Source organism: Triticum dicoccoides, chromosome 4A (assembly GCF_002162155.2).
Source record: "Triticum dicoccoides isolate Atlit2015 ecotype Zavitan chromosome 4A, WEW_v2.0, whole genome shotgun sequence".
NCBI lineage: Eukaryota > Viridiplantae > Streptophyta > Magnoliopsida > Poales > Poaceae > Triticum > Triticum dicoccoides.
The window spans coordinates 299482106-299492014 of NC_041386.1; the positions used below are offsets into that span (position 1 = coordinate 299482106).

The following is a 9909-nucleotide window of genomic DNA, read 5'->3' on the forward strand; positions in this document are numbered from 1 at the left end:
CTTATTTTATTTTGATTCCATAGTCGGACCTTGATTGTACTCTGGATGATGTATGTTTAACTTGTTATTTGTGTGAAGTGGCTATTGTAAGCCAACTCTTTATCCCTTTCTTATTCAGTACATGGGATTTTGTGAATATTACCCCTCTTGCGACAAACCTACCATGCGGCTATGCCTTTAAGTCGCGCCCTGAAACATGGGAGATATAGCCGCATTGTGGGTGTTACAAGTTGGTAATCGGAGCCATCCCTGACCTAGGAGCCCCCTGCTTGATTGAATCACTGACGTTGTTGAGTCTAGAACAAAATGTTTTTAGTCTTAGGAATATATTTATCGGAGAGTAGGATTCTTTTTACTCCTCAGTCCCTTCGTCGCTCTGGTGAGGCCTCCTGACGTAGAAGTTTTGACTTTTCTCTCCTCAAATTTCACGATTTTTTTAGGATCACGCGGGTATCTTGGAATTGTTCCAATATTCTTGTGACAAGAACATTGTTCTTGGTGCTTCCTGACATTTAGGAGTTGTGGCAGTGTCTCAGGGAGTTGAGCTTCGAGGTGTTGTCGTCACAATTTTATCGTTGCAGTTCTGGAATACCTGAGCTCGCCGACATCGAAAATCTCTTTTATGCAGTTGTTGGTGAGATAACCTCGAGGCCACCCAGTACTGGGGCGAGAGTTCAGGAGTATTGTCATAACTCTTATAACGGATGCTTTTCAAAGGTTGAGGTACACGATTTCCGAAGGTTTCTTGGGTATGTGTTGAAGGATGGATACAACTGGATGTAGGAATTGTTAGTTTGGGTGAGATATTATGCTTCTCCTGTATCCCCAACACCTGATTGCATAACCAGAAAGTTTCGGGAGTTTATAAGTGGGAATTCAAGTATGACGTAGGATATCCTTCCAACAAACACATGATATGATATGGGATCTATCATATGTTTGTTTCCGGTATATTTTGCAAGCCAATCCTTGTTTTGTTTTTGTTGTGGTATTCGAGTTGCTTCAATGTCAAATGTTGATTCCATACCTTTTCCAAGTGGTGTTCTCGTATTTCTATGTGAATACTAATCCTTCATGATCATCGCGATTGTCATGCCAATCCTTTTTCAACCGACGTGTTTCCTTCAAGTGGATCTGATCATTTTCAACATCCGCAAGATCAACTCTAAGTTTTCTCAACGGTATCCTTTCCATCTTCCCAAGTTGCCTTTGTTTTTCCCGCCCTCCCAACCATTTTCTTCAAGGACTAAGATTTCTTAATCTAGTATCCATCTTATGGATGTGAAGTCTCTTCTTTCTTTTCCTTCAATGTTCTTATCTGGTGATTCTCAGGGAGATCTAACGGAGCTTCAAGTTCATCATTCTTCATTCTCTTTTCTTCTCCGGCGGATTAAATTCAAGCTTTGTTGATCATATCCTTTCCTCGGTTCAAATGCTTTATCATGCCGGTGCACCTCTAATCATTCACTTCTCACTATTCATTTGTTCTGGAGTGCTGAAGATATCTCGAAGATTCGTGTTTCCACTCTACATTCGTTCAACCTATTCCGAGGTTGTTATCTCATTCAAGCCATTTAATTCAACCGGTGCAATCTCTCTTTTCAAGCAATCTCTTCAATGGTGTTTCTTTTGAGTGGGCCCTAACCCACAGGTCTTTTCCCAAGATCTTACCTGACTCTTCTAATTTTCCCGGAGCTATCCTCAAATTCTCTCAAAGTTTGACGTAAGAATCAGTTATCATCAGTCAAGTGCCTTTCTCCAAGATCTTTCAATTTCTTTTCATTGTTGATTCAACCTTTATATTCTTCATTATTTCGGAGTGTCTCAACAACTCATGGTGGTGTTTTCTCGTCATCATTCTCTGCATTTGAAGACCGAAGAAGAGTTTTTTCCTCCAAATCTTGCTCCATTCTCTTCAAGATTCATGGTTTAAGCTTGCTGCCATCCTCTCATAATTGTTTTAGATTGTGAGAATTCTTTTCACCCATCCATAGCAATTCAGGGGTCTTCTCAGTTTGATTCCCCGGAGCCCATCATCTCAAAAGTATTCATTTCAGCTTTCAGCTCACATTCTCCAAATCTTACCGGTGCATCGTTCAAGTATTCTCTAGTTCGCTCATGATATCTTCATTCTCATGTATCCAAATCCCCTAAAGTTTCTTCATTCGTTTTCCAATTCTTTCCGGTGAATTGTGCCTTTACTACTTTCATTTTCAATTCTTACGGTGGTTCATTCAAGAGTTCTCTTCCTTCATTATCATACAGATTCATTCGTTCTTTCCAATCCTCCCGGCGATTCATCGAAGACCTTCTCAAGTTATGCGTATCCTCCACTTAATTTGTAGTATTGTTTGTTGCACTTTGCCATGCCATGCCTCATTAAACCGGACATGCATCATACTTGTTTGTTCATCATGCCATGCTTATGTGATGGTTGTTTACTATGTTGTTTGCTTCTTTCTGGGTTGCTTCTCGCGTTAGCTTCGGTTTCATTCCGGAGTTGTGAGGATTCATTCGACTACGTCCATTTGTCTTCTTCCTGGACTCGTTCTTCTTTCTTGTGGGATCTCAAGCAAGATGACCATACCCTCGAAATCACTCCTATCTTTGCTTGCTAGTTGTTCGTTTTATCGCGCTACCTACCACCTGTTATATCATGCCTTACATATTGCTATGTCAAGACTCTAACCCACCGTCCTAGCAAACCGTTGCTTGGCTATGTTACCGCTTTGCTCAGCCCCTCTTATAGTGTTGCTAGTTGTAGGTGAAGTTGAAGTTTCTTCCATGTTGGGACATGATATGTTGGGATATCACAATCTTCTTTCCCTAATAATAAAGCATGGATTGAGTCTCCCGGTTCACCGTCGCGGTGGTTTTACACAAAGGTCCCTGTATTCTGGCTAATTTAACCCGTAGTACTTTTTAAGTCAAAAACATTTCGTTCTGCACGGGTAGTCTTAGAAAAAAAATGCAGGCACACGCCACACGGACACAGGCATCTCCCCAGTACCTACGACCCCAACTCCCTCCAGCGCCGTCACCACCGCCCCCTCTTCTGCGACCACCACGCCGTCCGCGCCGCCCTAAAGCACGCTGCTCCTTTCCCTTCCCAAGCCGCCCTGGATCTGGCGATGGAGGTGGCCGCCGTCGTGGCCATGGAGGTCTCGCTAGCTGCCTTCGAAGTCCTACATCCCCGATAACGGCGGGATTGCAGCCGCCTGGCCAAGGTCGTCGGCCCTCGACGAGCTCCTCCATAACTTCTGGTTCCCCACAGTGCCTATGGGCCGCCTCTCCCTCTCCATCCTACGCTCCTCCTTCTCCACTTCAGATTTCGGCTGAAAATCGCCTCTCCCTATTCCCCTTCCAATCTGGAGCACAGGCGGAGAGCCTGGTTGTGTGCGGCGGAGATGGCGCCCCGCCTCTGCGCCTCATAAGGCTGGACGTAGCTCCGCCGAGGCCATGACTTTTCCAGGTATCGATCTAAAACAGGTCACCAACCCATTGGAACCTCTCCCTGTCTCTTTCTTCTCCATCTTCCTCATACGGAGTACTATCCAATGGAACCTTAGTTTTTGTATAGTTAGCTAGCAGAGACTCAATAGTAGCATTTTTTGCCTGTACATCATAGCCATGCCCTGGAGAGACGCAAATTAGTGCAGTTAACAAGAAGCAATTGACGAAGATCTTACGAGATGGTTTGCAAATCCAGATATCAAACATAATTTTGGTAATATATATTATGTATGCAATAGTTTGAAGGGATGCTTACCAGGTATGTACCACTCAAAATCTAGGTCCAGTAACTATCCGGTTGCAAATTCACTTCAAGTTTGTGTAACAAATATATATACATCAACTAGGATTTAGGTTTAACCGTTTAAGTCTATGGTACAATTGAAAGACTAGGGAGAAGAGGGTGGATTGTACTACCTGATCGCTTGTTGTACATCTGAAAGAGATTCAGTTCGTCTGAATATTCTGATTTTGTGACATGGTCGCCAGTGAATAGCGCCTTTAGCAGTTTGGTCAACAAGTAGACCGAGCCCAACATAAAATGGTTTCACTTTCATGAGTGAATCTTACCTTAGATGTTTAGGAGAAGATCAGTATGGCACCACATAACTATTGGTAAAATGATCGTTAATTAATGACATCATTACCATCTAGCCATCTTGTCTTTCCAAAGAACAACATACGAGCTTCGTTCTCTGAAGTTTAAGAATAATACAGCCATCTTGCCTTTCAAAAGAATAACAAAGATAAATATAGAACCGTGTAAGTCTGAACATACATGTGGGTCAAAAACATGTAGTGTGCTCAACCGAGATTCTCAATCTTGTCCACCAGTATCGGCTTATACCTTGGACTAAAATATTAAGAGGTTATCATAACAACTATAGCGAATATAATCACTGTTTTCAGATCAAATAAGGAATCGATCTCATGATGGTTGATGCTTGATGCAGCGGAGGATCACAGGTGTACTGCATGCAGTTTCAATTTAACCAGGCAGTTGCCATCATCGTGAGACTTGCCAACTTGAGGAACTACAACGATTCTTTGTTCCAGCCATATCCGATCCACTGGGCCGGAGCTTTCACATCACCTACAACGCACGGTGCTCGCGGCGCGCCGTTGGCGCCAGCCTCATTGCCGCACTCCCGGAACCCCTCAAGCAGCTCATGCTCGTTCGGTCATGCAGGACGGCGCTGTAGCACTATCGTTGGATGTGAATCGCTTCAAAACCGGAAGCAGCATGCGCGCTGATGTGGCGTGTTTCCTCCTTTGCTACACTCTGATTGACTGATGGTTAGATGGTTGATGTTGCAGTCTGATGAGGCCTAGCGGGTGTGGCTTCTGCTGAAATTTTTTACACCAGCAGCTCCTGGTGAGTTTGATCCCCTGAGTCATTATAGAGGAAGTGAGAATGTCAGAAAGGAGAAGAAGAAAAAACCTTGCTGCCGGGGATGACATCCACACCATTTTGTGTGTGTTGGTGGAGTGATTGAACCATGGCAATCAGAGCTGACATCACATCTCCCTTCCTCATACACACTTTTTGGGTAGTTGTGCATCTATATTCCATTCTACACACCAAGAAATTATGTTATTTTTCTTTTACTGAAGCAGTTACGATTTAGTAGTACATTGTTATCATTCTCAACAAATTCATACATGACACCTTTGATAAGGAAGAACTTTCAGCGATTGAGTTACTTTATTCAACTTTATGTTTTTCAGGAGGGGAGTCCGGGAGGTGGGACAGCCGGCAGCGGCGCCATTCTGTTTGGGGATGCTTGGATCTGGTGATGCTGGAGCATGGGAACGGGAAACATCACCTCAGCTATGGAATTTCAAATAGCCAATTTACCTTTCTCCCTCAAGATTTCTTACACTTCTGTCAGTATCATTGCTCTTGGGGTCTAGATTTTGTCAATATCAAAATCTGGGTACTTACCAGCAAACGGTTTGTTGATCTATTTACTTAGTCAAGTTCATTTCTGCTATGTTCTTCAGTCAAGCTTTAGATTCTAGCCTTGATTAAATAGCAATGATGTTGTCCAAAACCTGCTAATGTCGGAAATCCTACTGCCCAGCAGGATTTCTAGAATTCTGGTGCATCTGGTTTCTATAACATGGTTTGCCAACCGTGGTGAGCACTGCTCAGTGTGTGGCAGCTTTTCATTAGGATTGGAAACAAGATTTGAGATATAGGTGTAGGTCAAATTTTGCAAAAATTATGGGTCTGTAGGTACAAAGTTACATGTAGGAAATTTTACAATTTTCTGAGAGTAAAAATTCAAGCATGAATTTGAATATAGTTGCATGATTTTTTTGCTGACAAGTTTTCTTATATTTACTTCTCTTTCTATGGTATAGGAATTTATGTGCCTACTTAACTGTTCAAAGATATCCGTTTTGTTTGTCGATTCGAAGTTACCACATATAAGCTTGAGTCCATGTGAACTGACACACAGTTTGGAACAAAATAAAACTTAATACTGTAGTACAGTTTGGTGGTTAAACTACTCCTTACCTCGACATTCTAATAATTTGTAATAATGATAGTTGGCATTGGTCATCAAGACCGCTTGCATGAAATTAGTGGCTTGCTGCTGTTGTACTCTTCAAAAATTCTGTTGCTTCAGTTTATTTTACATTTTTTAATTTACTGTTTTTTTCGAAACAGAAGTACTAGAGAATATTATTCTACATTATTTTCAACCGCTACATTTTATCTATTTGCGGTATGACTGTATGGTTCTCAATCAAAGAAGAGGCCCAACAGTCTCTTTCGGGACTTTTTATCACCACATATATAATCTTATTGAACTAGGAGTCGAGAACTACAATTCCCCAAAAGATCATATATGCTTGATGTGTGTGAACATATTGCAGGGAGGCGGTTCCAATGATGGCTCGGTTCCTGCACAGCTTCACTAAGAGGCATATGCTGTATGAGATGTTGTATTCTCACTTCTTAGACTGTCTGTAATCTGATTTGCTCGCTAGGTGCTTGATAAAATGCCCATCCGAGCAAACAATTTGTTCTGTGCTACCTGAGAGATGCAAGTTGGATGTGGAGGACAATCATGTACAGCCCTTAGGTTCTATGGTTAATCTGCTTAACCTGGGAGGTGGTCATCAAGTTTGAGATGGAAAGTGTAGGTGCTATGTACTGTTTTCAATGAACCAATAAAATGCATTGGCTATTTTCTACTCAGATTTGTTGGTTATTTCTAATGAAACATGAAAATACTTCTGAAAGGATTATAGTTTCGACTTGAGATTTTAGTTGTTTATGTAGACAGTAAAACTCTAGCTGTTATTTGCTAGATGGGTCGGTACCAACCCAACATTTAACAAAGAAGTTAAGGAATTGAGGTGATGTTGTTTCTTTCTGGTTACTTATAGGGTGATATATAAGTATGTGCATGCTTTCCAAGTTTGCTGATATGTTTGAACCAGTAAGTATGCCTAAATTGTCCAACTACTGATAGCTATATTTTGTTAAGTAGCACATCATGATAGCAAGGAGGACAAGGAGTACTGCTACCATAGATATATGGAAATTTGTGGTTGTATTTTGTATGACCAGTGGAAAACAATATACTGGGAAGAATCATGTATGCAATGATGCGTGCGTTCTTTAGTTTTGAAATGGTTCTCAAGATTGGCGTCTATATGATGAGCCATGGAGTGCACAAGGTTCCTATCACATATATAGGAGTAGTGATTTTCACCTTATCTCAATATTATTGTGATCAGTATCTGCTAGACAAACACATTTTCAAGCACCTAATGCAAGTAAAGTTTTTTAGTGGTAAATTACTTTTCAGGTTTCTAAACTTGTTTTTGGCCGAAGGTTTCTAAACACATACTCCCTCCGTTCCTAAATATAAGTCTTTGTAGAGATTCCACTAGGTGGACTACATACGGAACAAAATGAATGAATCTACACTTAAAATGCATCTATAAACATCCGTATGTGGTTCATGGTGAAATTTCTACAAAGGCTTATATTTAGGAACGGGGGAAGTACTTCTATATTCTGTATAACTGGAATCCATGACTTTTTGGCTTTTAAAAAGCGTGAAGCCACTAAAATATGTGTGTCCCCATTTCAATGCACGGGCCCTTTTACTAGTATCTCTTATTTAATTAATGCATCTATATACTTGGTAAAGGGTGGAAGGCTCGGCCTTATGCCTGGTGTTTTGTTCCACGCTTGCCGCCCTAGTTTCCGTCATACCGGTGTTATGTTTCTTGATTTTGCGTTCCTTATGCGGTTGGGTGTTATGGGAACCCCTTGACAGTTCGCTTTGAGTAAAACTCCTCCAGCAAGGCCCAACCTTGGTTTTACATTTTCCTAACAACCTATTACCCTTCCCTTGGGTCGGCCAACCAGAGGGTCATCTTTATTTAACCCCCAGGCCAGTGCTTCTCTAAGTGTTGGTCCGAACCGAGCTGCCTGCGGGGCCGCCACCTCGGGAAAACTTGAGGGTTGGTTTTACTCGTAGCTAGTCTCATCCGGTGTTTCCCTGAGAATGAGATATTTGCGACTCCTATCGGGATTGTCGGCACATTGGGTGGCTTTGCTGGTCTTGTTTTACCATTGTTGAAATGTCTTGTAACCGGGATTCCGAGACTGATCGGGTCTTCCCGGGAGAAGGAATATCCTTCGTTGACTGTGAGAGCTTGTGATTGGCTAAGTTGGGACACCCCTATAGGGTTTAAACTTTCGGGAGCCGTGCCCGTGGCTATGTGGAAGATGAGAATTTGTTAATGTCCGGTTGTAGAGAACTTGACACTTGACTTAATTGAAATACGTCAACCGCGTGTGTAGCCGTGATGGTCTCTTCTCGGCGGAGTCCAGGAAGTGAACACGGTCTTGTGTTATGCTTGAACGTAAGTAGTTTCAGGATCACTTCTAGCTTCTCGACCGTTGGGTTGCTTCTCTTCTCGCTCTTATTTGCGTATGTTAGCCACCATATATGCCTAGTGCTTGCTGCAGCTCCACCTCATTACCCTTTCCTACCCATAAGCTTAAATAGTCTTGATCTCGCGGGTGTGAGATTGATGAGTCCTCGTGGCTCACAGATTACTTCCAAACAGTTGCAGGTGCCGATGATACCAGTGCAGGTGGCGCAATCGAGCTCAAGTGGGAGCTCGTTGAAGATCTTGATCGTTGTGTTGTTTTGTTTCCTGTTGATCAGTAGTGGAGCCCAGTTGGGACAATCGGGGATCTAGCATTTGGGGTTGTCTTCTTTTATTTTGGTTCCGTAGTCGAACCTTGATTGCACTCTGGATGATGTATGTTTAACTTGTTAATTGTGTGAAGTGGCGATTGTAAGCCAACTCTTTATCCCTTTCTTATTCAGGGCGTGTTCGGTAGCTCTCCACAGCCTCAAAATCCTCAACTCCATAGCCCAAAACCTGCAACACTAACGAACATGGTGTCTCCTGAAGCTGTCAATTTGCTATCAAACAGGGAGATAAAGGCCACGATTTGGATGAACTTCAACACGTAATTTGTTTCCCACTTTGTTCCGAATCCATTCTATCAAATAGCACACTCTACCATTCAGTAATGGAAGAGATCGAAGTTCAGCTCTGACGCCTAGTAAATTCAATTAACGCTAGCCACGCGCAGCGAGTGAGCCGGCACAGCCCAGCCCAGTGCGTGCGTAGACAGCTGCCGCGCCACAACACGGGCGGCGCGGCCACTCTCCCCCACGCCCACTCTCGCGAGCGGCACTCAACTGGTGCGCCAGGAACGCGGCCGCCAGGACGGAGCCGTCGATATGGGACAGAGGGAAGGACCTGGGTGCGGAATCGGCTGGAGAGGCTCGACCTCCTAGCGGCAAAGCTAGGTCGGGTCGGCAGAGAAGTAGGGTACGCGTGGGCGCGTCGGCAGCTGTTGAGGAAGATAAGGGGAACGAGCGTCAGGGAAGGGAGAGGAGGGGAACAAGCGCGTATAGGAGAGAAAAATCAGTGCGAACCGGTACGCAAGCTCACTTGGCGGTGGCAGTCGCGAGTAATATCTGCCAACTCCCGCTCCTTCGATTTCCGGGAGCTCGGGTTTTCCAACTCCACGACTCCACTAAATTTACATTGCGGGAATAGCCAGCTTCTCATCGGCATAACCAGGATTTCGATCGTTCGGCTGCTCTTTCGACCTGGAGCTGAGGAGTCGAGGAGCCAGAGAGCTACCGAACACGCCCTCAGTACATGGGATTGTGTGAAGATTACCCCTCTTGCGACAAACCTACCATGCGGCTATGACTCTAAGTCGTGCCCCGACACATGGGAGATATAGCCGCATTGTGGGTGTTACTGTGCGAGAGGACAACCACCACTGATTTGCATGTGGGCCAAACATATATATGTTGAATACCCAAAATGCAC

The 9909-nt window shown here is 43.5% G+C and overlaps 1 protein-coding gene across 4 annotated transcripts; it reads left to right on the forward strand.

Moving 5' to 3' along the window:
* Window positions 1-2984: 2984 nt before the first annotated feature.
* On the forward strand, window positions 2985-6722 carry LOC119285815. Of its 4 annotated transcripts, none has more exons than XR_005139875.1 (3): window positions 2985-3472; window positions 4467-5063; window positions 5242-6722. XR_005139875.1 is itself a non-coding variant. In XM_037565144.1 (3 exons), exons 1-3 carry the CDS (start codon window positions 3460-3462, stop codon window positions 6494-6496), a joined length of 336 nt encoding a protein of 111 aa, XP_037421041.1. In that variant the 5' UTR covers window positions 2985-3459; the 3' UTR covers window positions 6497-6722. The 4 variants fall into 4 exon arrangements, 1 of the variants encoding a protein (XP_037421041.1); XR_005139876.1 differs by having other exon boundaries at window positions 4467-4888; XM_037565144.1 differs by lacking the exon at window positions 4467-5063 and having other exon boundaries at window positions 5242-5467; window positions 6400-6722.
* Window positions 6723-9909: the final 3187 nt, after the last annotated feature.

What these genes read in the sequence shown, in the direction of transcription:
- LOC119285815 (XM_037565144.1), top strand. An exon ending in TGGGTACTTACCAGCAAACG is followed by an intron (nt 5,468 to 6,399) that starts GTTTGTTGATCT and finishes AACATATTGCAG; the next exon opens with GGAGGCGGTTCCAATGATGG.